We start from the raw sequence: 15,756 nt of genomic DNA, 5'->3' as shown, positions 1-15,756 counted from the left end.
CATGTTTGTTTTCTCTCTTTACAAATGACACTTGAAATGAAGAAGGCACTTCAAAATGACAAGGTCATACAAAAGTAAACCATACTTTGGTGTATTATTTTTTAGATTTCACTAAACAGCTTCTTTCTTTTTCTTTTTTAAACAAACACAAAATAAGAGGGTAAATAATATGAATAAATATCAAACTAAAATTTGATATCAAACTCCTGAATGCTCTTAAACTAAAAATGAGTAAATTTGAATCAAACATTTACCGCCTTCTTTACCAAATATGTCGTCAAAGCTGATCTGTAGAAGAAACCATAAAGTGCATCTTTGGATGGATGGGAAAAACAACACTGAATGGAAATGCTATTGACTCTTCCAGCACATAAAGAATTCATGAACACTTTGTGATTGGTTTGGGTTACACTTTAACAAATTGCTCCCAAATTGAAACCGTTGACTGGACCGCAAAAGAAAAAAAAAACAAATAAAAAACAACGCAACATAAAAGTCAAACAACTAAAAGTCAATGAGCATAAACAAAAACATTTAAAATGATTCCTGTGCACCCTGCTGCCCACAAGGCCAAGCATTTTTAAGACAAACTTAAGGCACATCATATCTCACACACGGCAGGTGAAGCACCTCCTCGTACTCTTTCATAATGTTAAAAAATATTATTTATCTCCCAATTATTTTTTTTTTACTTTAAACATCACTGAAACAAGTGCATTTCACCGTCTCAAAATCATTGACAACAACCAAAGTGACAAAATGGCAAGTGCATCTTGCAAATATTAAGTACGAGGCCGCAATCTGTAACCAGATTATGGTCCATACAAAGACATGGCCTCATTCACCTTAACGCTGCTCTCACGATGCTCTCACCGACCTCAGTGTCATTATTTAGAGCAGAAAACAGTTCAAGTTCAAAAGCAGCAATACTTGGAAGTGTGTTAACAAACTGTGCAGGCGGGGAATGACTGCCCCATAAGCACAGCGTGTTTTGAAAACACTTCCAGTAACATGTTATGAAGCTACGAGAAGGCAGATTCTGCAACTTGGTCAACAGCACAAATTCTTGGCAAATTAGACTGAAGAGGAGGGGGGGAAAAAAGAGGAGAAAGCGGATGTAACAAGAAAACCACTCTGCTGCTTAAGTACCAATCAGTGTGGTTCTCCAGTGATGAAATGATCTACATTAGACTACCAGGATGTCAGAAAGGAGGGGGTGGATGGATGACTAGATGTGACTGTGTGTGTGCGTGCTGCCCAATCAAACATGCCTATTCTTTGGCTTTCAGGTGAGGACCACATGTTATCATCTCCGTGCCTCACTGTCAGATCAGTGCCTCTTCCTGTGGTTGTTGTTGAGAGGTGTGTGGCCGTTCTGCATGTGGCCATTTTTAGATTTCCCCTTGTGCTCTGGCTCGTGCTCTTCGTCTTCTGACTCCGTCTCCTCTTTATCACTCCGCTCATCCTCAACAATATCCTGTCAGATAAAACAAAGCGTAACACTTGAAGTGATTGTTGCTACACGCAAGGAAATCATTCATATGAAGAAAAAAAAAAGAAGGTACTTTCGTACATTTCCTGGCAGGAATTTGACGACCATGCGCAAGATGAGCGCGGCCCAGAAGATATGCAGAATCTGCAGCACAACCATCAGCCCGTTGAAGAAGTAGAAGCCAGGGAAGAGGGTGTAGAGGGTCAGTGGGTACACCAATGTTGTATGTATGATCCTGGACAATAGAACAAAGGCAGAACAGAGAGTCCAATCAGAGCCACATTCAAAAGCCCATTGACGGCGGCCAGGAGTGCGAACAATGTGCCTGTTGTTGTGTTTACAGTAAAATGTCACACAAACTTTCAGCATGTTAATGAGATTTACTGCTAAATCTAACTTGTATGATGATATCAAGCACTAGAATTTCTGACTTGGGTGGATTGTTCTCATTTTAGATGTTTCCTTGAAATGAAATTGTGTCTTTAAAAAAAATAAAATAAATAAAAATATCTGGTTTTGTCGTCATTTAACTTTCCTTCCCAACAATTAAGTAACTGCAGTTTTTAGCAAACATGACTCAAACATTAAAAAAGTTGCAGCTGCAGGTAAATACCATGTTATTGGTATAGGAGGGAGTGCAGGTGACTCGTAATGTTTGTTCATCATATTACACAGTGAAGAAACGACTCAGAAATTATTCATAACTAAGCACACGTGAGTAATGCATCGTTAAAACAAAGATCTCATAAAGAAACTGTTCATTAACGTGGTTATGCATTACCTAAAGAAAGCAAAAGAAGTGTCAGTGTGAAACACACAGTTATTTCTTCATTGTTCTCAAACATCAAAGTGACTCATGACAGTGACACAGAGTCTGATGCAACATGCTTTTTACCAGAAGGGGAGGATGACGAGGCGGGTGACGATGAACATGGCGGCAAACGCCGTGAAGATGCAGTTGCAGGTTTTCCTCCAACCTGCGTAGTTGAACATTTTGGCGGACTGGAAGGAAAGAGAGAGCAGAGTGTGACCTTTTTGCATGCGTTTTCCTCTAGAGGGCAGACAGAGAACTGTATGTAGATGGCAGCCCTCTCACCATGAAGCTACAAACTATGCAGATGTTGTGAGGTGTGTGAATTTACTATTTCTTTTTCTGCTGTGCTGGCATCTTGTCATACCTCCATGAGATAGTCAGAGGCATCATGCACCAACATGATCAAAGTCCCTGCACGGATGTAGTTGACCAGCCAAGAGAAACTGATAAGAAGGATGGTGGCTACATGGTGAATTATCTGCTCTTTGAAATCCTGCAGAGAAAGGACAACAGATGAGTGCAAAAAGCAAAATGCAACAGTGTTTTGTCACTTATTGATCAAGCTGTAAAGATTGGTCACCAATCAACAGTGCGCGTCTGAATTTGAGGAATGATTTACTTCTGGTATGTAGCACATTATACGGCTTTGCAGCTATGAAAAGAAACAGAATCCACACACGGAGGAGAAAAAAAATGAATTAAAGAAATAAAAGGCTGGTTTGAGGCCCTCTACATAACTATTGTTTTGATTTAAATACAGAACAATTAATAGTTTACAAATTGCAAAGGCGGCAATTGAATTGTTTTTGAATTGAATTCAGTTTTCCATGTCATCTTTGAAAAGATGCAAGAGACAGATGTTTGGAAAGTTCTCCTATTTGCATTAGAGTATATGTATTTTAGGTATATAGTATTTTGATGTAGGACTTCAACAATGACTTCATTATTAATGATTAATACCAATTCATTCATCATTAATAATTAATGATTTTTCAGCTTCAATTTCAATATTCACAGGTTTCTTTGCTCCTTATATGAAATAAATATTAAAACTGAACAGTTTCGAGTTGTGGACAAAGCCAGACATTAGAGAACATCCTCATTTCTAGAATTTGAGAAACAAAACTTTTTATTTTAACATTTTATGGACCAAATAAACAAGTGAGAAAAACAACTGGCAGATGAATCACCTATGAAAATAATTGTTTGTTTGGGACACTATTTTGATTTTATTCTACATCTATGACTGAAGCTCGTTGTGTAAAAATGTTATTGCATATTTTACCCAAATCATTCAGCCCTAGCTCCTTTGTATTTGTACTTCTATTCTTGTAAAAAGGTTATGAAATAAGACCTGGGATTAAGGCCTTCGGAAAATCTGTCACCTTTTACAAAAACATTGAGCTCCATGATGTCGCCTCTTTAGATTTCACATCTAAAGTCGCATATTAACTCACCATGCCTAACCCGAGAGAATCATTTCAGTTTGTTCCCAAATTGACAGTAAAAGGGATGAGAGGAAATGAGCATTATCTTTAATGGCTTTTTAAATTCAGACAGCTTCCACTCAATACGGTGCAAAAGGTCTGGATTTCCTCATAGAAAAATCAATGTGCAAACCTCAAAATACGCAACCAGCGCAGCACATCATCGCTTTACATCATGCACTCACTCTGGGAGTGATTGCTCTTGATGGAGGGTTGCTGAGGGGCTTTAGAGCGGAAAGCCAACACAGTTTAGGAGGCATCGCCGATCACTTACCTTACGCTTGATATCTGATGCTACGCTGACGATCAGCGAGATGTAGAAGCCTAGTTCGATCACGTAGTACCAGTACTGAGAACGCAACAGTGGCTGGGAGAGGGAAAAACAAAGCAAAGATTTAGGAAAGAATAATTTCACACACACACACACACACACACACACACGTCAATTCAGTAAATCAGTAAAGAACAAAGAGATCTATACATTCGTGTCATTTAAAACAAATGTGTAGTGTTGCAGCACTTGTTCGTACCATTTTCGGGAAATCTTCCCATACTTGCTTCACATCGTAGAACCAAGGTTTCTGAGGGGAGATCCACATTTATTATTCATGACATTGTCCAACAAAACACCACAAGCACTCTGATGTTCAAACACCAGTATCCTGCATTTCTGTAACTTTAAGTGAAAATTAAACTTTCATTACATTCTAGCTGCAAACGTCTGGTTTTTAAATGGAATATGTACATATGTGTATAGAGGCCCATTTCCAGAAACCATCTCTCCAGTGTTCTAATGTTACATTGTGTTTGCTAATCGTGTTAGAAGGCTATTGGATGATTAGAAAACCCTTGTGCAAAATTATTATTTTGAATAAAAATCATTATCTCTAATCTTGTCAATGTCTTGACTATATTTTAGATTCATTTCATAGAGTAGATTTCATGGCTAAATGCTGCAAATAGTATTTGTAGTCTTTGTTTTTGTGTGGACAGTACTCACATCGATAAGAACCATCAGGCCAGCAAAGAAAGCAAGAAGGTAAAAAGTAAACCTCCAACTGTAAGAAAACACACAGCGAACTCAGAAATTCCATAATATATTAATTTTACACAGCAAACATGAAACAGTCCAAATGCAGGGTTTCAGAGACTGAAAAACAAAACAAAAAGAAAACACATGTCCTCCAGCCAACCTCCAAATATTACACATGAATTGGTATTTTTATAAAATTACTTTTCATAAAAAACATATTTCCAATTCACCAGACGTGACTGGATACTGGAGTTTAACCACTAAATCACACTTGTGGAGAAATCCCCTTCAGTTACTGGGAAACAGCTGGACGGCACTCATTTCCGTTCTCAGACACAGTCTGAATCCTCTCATCAGTGCGAGGTGTTTTGCAACAGCTTTTGAGAAATACTTGCTTCCATTTTGTTGATGTTTCGTGCCTGATTTGCCAAAACACTGATGAGCCACTGGCAGACCATGGGCTATTAAACACGGTTCATTTAGGGCCCGTACACACAAGAACGAGTTTAAGAGTGTCTGCAAAACTTCAGCATCAGTTTGGCTTTTAATTCACAGGGAACTGGTGTTTTGGGAGCCCTAATGTTTTTGTAAACGGGTGCTAAAATCTAGTAAACGCCACCCTTGTATTTTTGTGTATCAACCAATATGCAATTTTGGAAAAACAATGTCATTAACCACTGTTGGTGTACTTATGGCACTCAAACTGCTGTGACACCATTTTATATGTGATACAAACACATAAACTAGTGACGAGCAAAGCAGTTGTTTTCAGTCTAACTGAATCATTAGAATCAGTTCATAAAAAAAAAATACGCGCGTTGACAACTGACTGGAAATAGACGCGCATATCGTCATGTTTACGTGCCGCGGCGTTTACCAGTTAGCGCCGTTAGCTGCATTAGCTCCTTTTAGCGCGCCTACAGTCGAACTGGAGTGGTGTGTTTATTAAACGAAAAGAGCAGCGCTACAAATAACCAGCGTACCTGTGTGCTGCGTATGTGTGCCTCTGTTTTTAAAGTTTAGCGTTACTTTACAGACTCATTTTAAAAGCGAACATGACGTCACGCAAACATGACGTCACGCGTGTCTTTCTCCGGTCAATCGTCATGGAAACGCGTTGTGCGTTAAACGATAGAATCATATTATGTATAAAGACTTACTGAAATGATGCTGTGTTTACAAAAAAAAGAAAAAGATTGTATTTTTGTTTCATGAATCAAAGACAGCTCAGTATGAAGGGCAGAATATAGTTTTCAAGCTGCTGAAGATGCTCAGCTGTACCTTGCTTCCTGAAATTTTTTGAGCTTGTTGGGTCGGTCCTGGTTTCTTCGCCGCCTGAACCACCTCTGAACCTGCCGCACTGAACAGTCCGTCTGTTTACTTAAACTCTCCATGGAGCTCTGGCAACAACAGACAGGACATAAAAACAAGAGTCAGTGCTTTCTTTAATGCTTGAAGTTGTAAACGTACGGTCACGAACAGGTCACACAGGACAAGGCTGTGAAGGTGTGTAATGTTTCCATCAAGCCGTCATTAAAGCAGTTGCTCTGCAATAAGGCACACAAAGGACACACAGTATGAATGAGGCCGTGCAGGAGGAGTACCTGTGTGGGATGCTTTGATGTACTGCAGTAATAGGTTTCCAGGGTGGGATTTGAAGGTGCACAAATACGCTGTTTGTCACTCACTCCCAGCAAAGAGGCTAGAGGAGTCGCTACTATCCTGGTGGGAAGAAAATACAGTGGATTAAAATACCTTACTGCTCACACACTTTCTAAGGCTTCATCCATACTACTATGTTTTTATTTATTTTCTATATCTATCTATGCGATCTGTTAGCTCAGTTTTCAAAACTAATCTGCAGCCATACTAACACTACTCGGGTACACAGAGGACAGAAGTCGATTGCTTTGCTCTGTATCCGCACTATGAGAATTACAACAATGAAAAGTAGAGCAAGGATTTCTTCTTTGACGACAAGGTGATACTGAAACTCATTAGACTGAGCTTTTCATTCACAGCTACTAGTTGAGTGTTGGCTGATAAGAGCCAAGCAGGAAGTGAATGCAGATAAGTGCATCATTGTTTCCAAAAGTTCTCAGTTTTTGCACATCTGTGCTAAAACATAATCCCAGAGTTTTCAAACTAAAAAAGGAGGCAGCAACTTTTCTCCATTTTTTGTAACCAGACTAGATTTTATATGTTTTAAAACAGCTATTCACCTTTCAAATATTGGTCTGATGACCAGGAAGCAGAGAGCGATAGGGAAAGTCGCCCATAGGTCGCCCATTTTGGGGAAGACTTTGCCATCATGGTCTGTCAGGTCAGCCCAGCCATGGCCTTCAGGAAACCAGATCCAGTCCGCCCATATCATCTCTCTCAACTGAGACATCCTAAAAATGACACAAAGAAAGAGTTTTCTTTTTTACTTTAATGGAGGAAATTAAGACGGGTATATAAAAAAAAAGATAGACGGGTTTATCTCCTCAATGATCTCCAGTCATTTTCAATTGGATAAGTATAGAATCTCATGTGCCAGGGCAATATCCTGAGAGGAAACCGAGAGGGGTGAGAAGAGCAAGAACTGATTGAAAGTGATTAATCTCACTATGCATCAGACAGCAGGCACTGGATCTGAGCACCTCCTGCTCTGGATGACAGGAGGATTTTGTTATGCTGTAAACACTGCAATCCCAAAAAAATAAAAAAATAAATAATATCAATATATAAAAAATATATCAATATATATATATAGATCGCATATATCAATTTAGTTTCTTTTTCCTCTATATAGTATGGCGCTTTGATAAGCTGAGTATTTATTCACGAACCAGGTGTAGAAACCTGTGTTTATTATTTATTCATTTGATAAATTCCAAGTGTGCAGTGAAATAGCCAGTTTCAATAGAACTACCTGTGACATGTCATATTTGGTTTGACTTTGACTGAACATTTCATTTCACAGCTCTCACTTTGCAGAAAAAATATTGGGATATATATATATATATATATATATATATATTTATATATATCATATATTGATATTCAGCCTAAATATATCGGGATATGAATTTTGGTCCACATCGCCCAGCCCTAGTGAAATGTGTCATTTCTGCTATTTTGGACATCTCTAACACATCTTGCTACATGATGATATCAACATAACACAGAAAGTGTTTATATAATAACAACCTGCACCTTCTAGTTTAGACTAGTTAGATTTTTCTCATCATTTGTAACACATTGTACAATAGGTTGACATTTGTGCTTTTTAAAAAAATGTTTTTTAACATTTTGAAGCTGGTAGTTATAGGGTCAGCTTTAAAACAAACTGGGACAGCATCAGTGTTGCCGTGATTAGCGGTAACTCATCTCCTGTGGACTTCATTCATTCAAATGCAACCTTAGCAGATGTATAATCTAGGTTTTCCACTTGATGCTAAGCTTTGCCTGCAGGGACAAAGCTCCAACCATCAGCTGAACCTTTGTCCCTGCATCCAAAGTTTAGCATCAGCTGTCAAGAGGGAAAATCTAGATCGTCACACATCATCTGACAGATCCTATAACAATAAATGTGTGTAGCGGTATGTGTGGACTTTAACCAGTTAAAAGCTTCCCGTAAAGGCACAGTAACTTGAGCAGGCTGCTTTTGTTAACCGGTGTTTTCCTACTACAGGAAGCAGTGAAATATCAACCATCCTCCCTGTTAAAGTTAATCAGTGTGTGGATTTCACTGAACCTGCTCCCTCCTGTTTGTCATCTGTCACATTAGAACTCTGCGTCTTGCTCAAAGTCTCACTAAACTCAACAGGCGTACCTCCTCTCTGGTCTGTGGTCAGCTTTAAGTGGCAGGTCATGTCAAGTCTTGTCAACTCGTGTAAAACATGTGTTACTGAAAGGAGGCTTGATTTCAGTTCTGAATTTAATGGCAGGATTATGGTGAACGCAATCTGTCTAACAGGGGCAGCTGGAAACTGTGAATGTGTGAATCCACCTTTTTACTTTTTGTTTTCTGTGTCACATCTAAACTTGACACTTCAGCAGGGGCTTTGTAACAAAAGGGGGCCTCTCAGGACACCCGAGTGCATTCAGCCACACTAATAACAATGTGAATTTTATGACTGGCCATATACAGGAGGCTGCAATGATACCATGGGTGGAATTTAACCCCAGAACTAATAATCAGTGCCACAAGCTTGAGTCGGTTTGGTTCAATGTTGGGTCAGTTGAGTTCCTTTATTTCTTTTTTTTTTTTTTTATGACGACAAAAACAATTTCCTGCATTGCAAAATTGTAATCTTTGCCAAGTGAAACATCTGCTGCTCTGGTCTTATGATGTCCTCTGGCTAAAACTGACTGTCGGAGACAATAGCTGATGGATCTCTCGCACCTCCAAGCAAGCTACAGTCAACCTCATTTCAAACATTCCGCAGTATTAAAGGCCTGTTTCACCCAAGAGTAATCGTAAAGCAGTTATGATGCTGCTGCGTTTGTTTAATTCACATTCTATTACAGAGTTGGATTAAATTTGACTGTTTATTTATTTAATAAAAAAAAATATCTAGATCTTTTACTCATTAAACTTGTTATAATTGACAGGAACACAGTGAAGAACAGTGTAGGGCTTTTATTTTCTTTGAAGGCAGTCATTTAGACGTCAATGTTTTGTCAGTTTTATTTATTTATTTCAATCCCAACTTCCTCTGTTGTTGTTGGAATGCGACATGATGATCAAATAACACATTTATCTCTAGACGTGTAAAAAAACAAAACAACTCTAAATTTTTTGGATGCAGTGGCCCTTTAGGTTCAACTAACTTATAGAATGGTGAATATTATGAAGATTTTGTTGCTAACTATTAACTGACATCTACTCTAAAATACAACATTTTACGATTTCAAAAATGCCATTTCAACTGGGCAAAGCATTCAACATGTTTGTAGACCTGTTTGAGTTTCCTTTAAAAGACAAACTGTATTTGATTAATTTGTTGAGTCTGCAAAAGGCCTCTAAAGCTACTGCCAGCAACTGTTTTCGTAGGATAAGCGTCAAGGTGAGATACGAAAGTCTCTTGAAAACAAATGTGGTAATGATAGAAATGTTGCACTTTCATAGCAACACAGTGACTGGGCTGCACAGGAGATAAGTATATTGTAAAATATAGGCGGTTAAGGAAATGTGTTGCTTTTGTTTGGCCAAGAATTACCATGAAAGAGGATTATTTTGTTGTTGTTGCGTTAGTTGATCTTTCCAAACTGTTTATTTTAGGCTCTGAAGTCTGCGTCAGTCACAGCGGTCTACGCTGTTTGCGTAAACTCTACAGGGAGTGGTTGAGTGCGCACGCATGGCGGGGAGTCTCCCGGACATAGCGGAACAGAGTAGACGGAACACTGAGATGGAGTTGAGAAGTCTAATAACATCCCACCAACTCGCAGTGTATGCCGTTGTTACATGCACACATTACAAATATAGTTTGAATCAATCGCATAAAAAACCTGAAAGAACAGGTTTAACTTTGCAAAGCGACATGTCCACTTTACGGCGTAAAACTTTTTTTGTGCGCACGCATAACGTGTAGTATCAGCGACATTAGCGGCCGTTTTTCCTCTTGAAAGCCACTTCTGTATTTACCCAGCAGTGTCCGTTGGGGTTTACGAGTTGTGCGTGTTTGGTTTCAAGACCTTGTCTTATCGCGGTGTCCCTAAACAAACACCCCCGACATGAGAACAAGCGGAGAGGCCTGTTAGCTAGCTAAAACTTTGATGTTCCGAGTCCCTGAACGTCTCAACTCGGAGGGTCTCCTCCTGTGTGCGCGTGTCGGTGAAGCGAGAGGAGTTTAAAACCTCAGGGGAAACGAGTGTCCTGTTTCTGTCTAAAATGGCAGTCCTGTGTGTGTGTGTGCCTGAGGGGAATGTGGTGAAAAAGGGGCGCAATGAGACGATAAAACGCTGTATAAAAAGCATCACACACACACACACACACCGAGTAACGGTGCTTACCTGCGTCGACGGTGGCTCGGCAGAGAGTGTGCTCTTCTTCAAATGTATGGCTGCTGCACCTTTTCTGTTCCCGTCGTCACTGATGTTAATCACTTCTCTCCCGTCAAACACATCCCAAGTTGTTGCAACAATCCGCCTTTATCTCTTCTCGGGACATCGGGTTCGCCACATTTTAAGGAAGAGAAGAGGAAGAAGAAGAAGAAAACTACAGAAAACAAACTAGTCTGCTGCTCTCACTGCACTCCAAAACTCTCCCTTGTGTCAGTGACTCGTGCTGTTTGAAAACAAGAGGCAGGAATAGTCTGTCGAGCTCTTTCAAGTCAGATCAAAGTATTCGGAATGTTGAGCCGAGTAGTTCCGATGTTCGGCAGCAGCGAACATTATGGTATGATGTTAAAAAGAGGAGCGAGGGCGGGTGTATGCTATTTAAGGTGACGTGAGCTTTCACTGTGTATGGGAGACGGTTAGTGCCACAAGGCAGCCTGGAAAAATAAACTCGTCCCTTGGGCAAATAGAGATTACCTGAAAGATAGTCTGCAAAAGTTTACCTGGAGAAAAAAACAAACGAATGATTGTGTTTGTCCAACTAAAATTGGTCTTTTCAAATATGATGTGGTAAAAAAAAAAAGAAGGGACTGGTGCACTTAAAATCCATGGAGATCAGTGGATATATTGTAAAACTTTACAGACTGGATACATGTGATCCTTAAAGTGGCCATAGTGTGCTTTTCATGAGTTTGAAAACAGCTGGAAAGGACATAATTCCTTGTATGTCAGTTAGTCTATTATTTACTCAGAGTTGACCATGAAGTTTGTTTATGAAATCCGTTGTTCCCATCGCTCTGTATTCTGCTCGCCGTGAGCACGTTTCACAGCAGCAATTCATCTTCGCCGTCTCTCTGGATCTGTGGGGATCTGATAAAATGTTCTTTATGATGAAAACAGCCGGCGAAGAGACAAGTGACGTATTCCCTGATTTATGTGTATATATATACGTCTCTAGAGATGAACAGCGTAGTATCCTGCCACGGGGCGTTACCTTGGTTGTGTGACGTCAGCTACCGGAGCTCTATAGTGCTACTGGGTGTCGAATTACTCCTGCAAGTATTGGTGCATTCCAGTTGTAATCGGAAGTTGGAATTCTGAAGTTTAAAAAACGTTCCTTCAATTCGAAGGCTGCCTCAAGTCAGATTTCCTACTCAGCAAGTTGGAGGGCTCCCTTAACCCTTCGTTTACTGTCCTGTTGTTGCAGAAAGGATTTGGCAGGCATACTTAATAACTGAAAGATATCGAAAGTTGAAGTTATCTTGGAAAAAGGGACAGAAAGAAGCACTCACTAAGCCCTAAAATCACATGGTAACAAATTTGAATTTACTGATGTAGGCAGCAGTGGATGAATCACTCCTGTGTGCCATGACGTCACTAAGTTACTAAAATTCTCTATGGATTTTGCTTCATAGAGTGTAAAACAAAAGTCTTAATTTTCCTGTATACCTCATGGGTTTTCCTAATCGTAATAATCATGCATAAACATTGATTAAATGTACGATCAGTCTGAAGCTACAGCGCCCCCTAATGTTGCTCTTTATGCTACCCTGACCATGTTTAGACTCATCTTTCCATTGTTGGCTGACATTAGGATATTTTCAAGATGCACTCGGTTGCAACAGCAGTGTAAACAGAGAGGCAACCTGTCCTCCCTCCAAGTGGCACTAATCGTCCCCCATACTCGCAGGCATGCTAAAGAGGGCCGAGGCAAGTTTGGACTCATCATCAGGCCAAACCCAAAGTTGCTGTGACAGACAGATTCACTGCACAACTCAGCTGTAGTTACAAACACATCAACTTTTCCAGCCTCTTCACATCAGAACAGGATGCAGATACACGCACGTTTATCTTTAAAACCATGGTGGGCAGATTATAGAAGTGGGATTATTCTTAGTCCCACATATTTCTGTCTAAATATAATGGACGTCACAGACATGGTTTTATTGTTATTTTGCATACAAACATAAAAAAAAACCTTGTGTTTTGGACTACACTTTGGTTCACAGATTGAAATGTAACCAGATCTGTGTTGTTGCTATTTTCAGTGTTTTCCTTCAGCGCCTCTGTCTGCCTGTAGAGGGCAGCAAACTCCCCTACGATCAAAGCCAAAGCCCCTGAGGACAAACCTTTGTCTGTTCAGTTAGGTCATCTGATAAGACACATGAAAAGAAAGACATGGCATTGTTTGATGAGCACATAGATATAAGCAGAGTTCTCACACAGATCTTTTTGTTTTTTCTAAATTGTATTTTATTTTATTTTAAAGACATATGTTTTAAAACAGCAATTGTAGAGAATAAATAAAGAAACATTATGTTTTTTTTTTCTTACTTCCATAAGTACATTTATGTAATTAAAACCTCTATAAGTGTGTTCATTGTCTTGTAGACTGCAGGAATCATCTTCTTTTTCTTTTCTTTCTTTTTTTTTTACCCCTCCTAAATTTAAAAAAAGAACATTTTAACATCTTTACCCTTCGTCTGATTGATTACCAAATAAATTAAACATAAAAAAAAAGATAGAAAACATTTCAGCCCTTCCTTCCCCTTTGTTAATCTGAAAAGTAGTGGCAGCAGAGAACCTTAACTCAGGACATTTTTAAGTCCTTTTTTTTTTACCTCCATTTTTAAAACCAAGGTATGTACAGCAAGAGGACATCGATTTCTCTTCCAGTTTAATTCCCCCGTGTTTTTTCTTCTTCTCTAATTTACGTATAAATAATAAAACTAACTCTACATAACAATATTACCAATGGTAATCATACAGAATAGTATTTTCTTTTGCCTCTGAATGTAGACCGGCCTTCTGCTGACACCATAGACCACAAATCACACTATACAGTAGAACCCTGTTCAGTAGAATAACATCAGTGATATGCTTTTTCTTAACATGTAGATCTTGTTGCCGACAATAGAGTATGTACATAGTATAAATGAATCCAGCTGTGGAATGATACAGTAGGGACTCGGGGAGCACTTCTGATACTGTAGGTTCTGACTCTGTAGACTGTAGCTGTATATTACTGCTTTTCTCTTGTTGTTTAGGTTTGTTGTTGTTGTTTTTTTTTTGAAGCGCATACACACGACACTGCTTTTTGTGTTGCTCCTGTGCTATACGGTTGGTCAAACAACCAAAAAAAGGCTGGGACATCCCAAGTGGTTTTCCTTGATTGAACTCTTAGGTTTTCCTGGAGATAGAGAAAGGAGAGAGAAAAGAGATCATAGGACATTTTTTAAAAAACAACAACAACAAAAAACCAGATCACGTGAAACACAACACAAACATTTAACACTTTGGTAGTGGAGTGGTGTCTGCAATACACACTGCTTGCACTGATGCCTCAGGGGGGGAGTCTCAGTAATCAACTAACGTCCATGCAACTCAAACAGCGCCAGTTCTGCGGCTGCAAGTGTATGCACGTTCTTAGGAAATACTTCATTTTTGGCAGGCAAATCAATTCAGAACATGCATGGTAGGAATTCTGGCGAGGGGGGGGGGGGGGGGTAAGCCCTCCAAATGTTCGTAAGTAGTTTCATGTTTGTTCTAATCATATTCAGAACCAGTAACCACACTTGAGTTTGTCAGGAATGTTATATTTTAGGTTGAGTGTTTTTAAGATTATCCACCAGCTACATACTGGGCATCTGCAGGGACCTCAATCAACTCATACAGTGAATCATGCACTACCGTTCAAAAGTTTGGGGTCACTGAGAAATGTCCTTATTTGTGAAGGAAAAGCACTTTTTTCCCCATGAATATAACATTAAATGAATCAGAAATACACTCTATACATTGCTAATGTGGTAAACGACTATTCTAGCTGCAAACATCTGTTTTTAAGGGAATATGTACATAGGTGTATAGAGGCCCATTTCCAGTGTTCTAATGGTACATTGTGTTTGCTAATGGCGTTAGAAGACTATTGGATGATTAGAAAACCCTTGAAAACCTTTGTGCAATGATGTTAGAACAGCTGAAAACAGTTTTGCTGGTTCTTTGACGAGAGGGCAAAATTATTATTTTGAATAAAAATCATTATCTCTAATCTTGTCAATGTCTTGACTATATTTTCTATTCATTTTGCAACTCTTTTGATGAATAAAAGTCTGACTTTTAAAGGAAAACACAAAAAAATTTATAGGTGAGCCCAAACTTTTGACAGGTAGTGTAGGTCTCTTATGTAATCTGTTGATGTGACTGAAAACCCCTTAACAAACAGCAATTAATGAAGAACAAAATGTATGTTCGTAGTTATAATTAAAATAAATCTACATTTCTAAAGGTAATAATCAGAATAAGAATTATTTTATTGATCCCCAGAGGGAAATTCTTTTGTTACAAATTATACATTAAAGTTGTATTGTATATCACAATGAAGAAGAGGATTGACCTGACATAAGGACACTGTATGTTAACGGGTGATTAAAGTAATTTTAAATGTATGAATCTAGTGTATCAAATTACTAGCATTGATTTATTTTATTATTGTTGTTATTTTGTTCAGCCTGAACATGATATAAAACCTTGTAAATATAGTTTTGCATGAGGGATTCTTGAGTTTTTGATTAATAACAGAAGAAACCACAATAACTGAGTTGTTTCTCCCTTTTAGACATGTTAATAACCTGCATATACCCTGTGCAAAAGACACATTTTAAATTTCTGGTTGATTTTGGATGTGAATGTATGTGTTATTTTAATATTTCCTGTATTCATTTCTTATGCTTTTATTGATCCAGAATTCCTACAGAGCAGTGCAGTTCCTCAGTCAGCAGCACGTGTCACAGGAACCAAACAGCTTTACCCAAAACCTTCTAGAATCAGGTTGGGGTCTCAGTTGGTACAACACGCACACACACACACACATACACACATTTACTTT

General features: G+C 38.8%; 1 protein-coding gene across 1 annotated transcript; it reads right to left on the bottom strand.

Moving 5' to 3' along the window:
• On the bottom strand, positions 1 to 11,187 carry cers2a (ceramide synthase 2a). Its single transcript, XM_083900289.1, has 11 exons — positions 10,827 to 11,187; positions 7,049 to 7,219; positions 6,431 to 6,548; positions 6,108 to 6,226; positions 4,794 to 4,851; positions 4,324 to 4,374; positions 4,068 to 4,160; positions 2,671 to 2,799; positions 2,388 to 2,494; positions 1,574 to 1,727; positions 1 to 1,477 (listed from the first exon to the last, which is right to left on the bottom strand). The coding sequence occupies exons 2-11, from the start codon at positions 7,216 to 7,218 to the stop codon at positions 1,331 to 1,333; spliced, it is 1,146 nt and encodes a 381-aa protein (XP_083756415.1). The 5' UTR covers position 7,219; positions 10,827 to 11,187; the 3' UTR covers positions 1 to 1,330.
• Positions 11,188 to 15,756: the final 4,569 nt, after the last annotated feature.

Source organism: Microchirus variegatus (genome assembly GCF_963457635.1).
Source record: "Microchirus variegatus genome assembly, chromosome: 13".
NCBI classification, from domain to species: domain Eukaryota; kingdom Metazoa; phylum Chordata; class Actinopteri; order Pleuronectiformes; family Soleidae; genus Microchirus; species Microchirus variegatus.
Note: the sequence above shows the minus strand (reverse complement) of the source record. Positions and strands in the feature narration are given on the sequence as shown.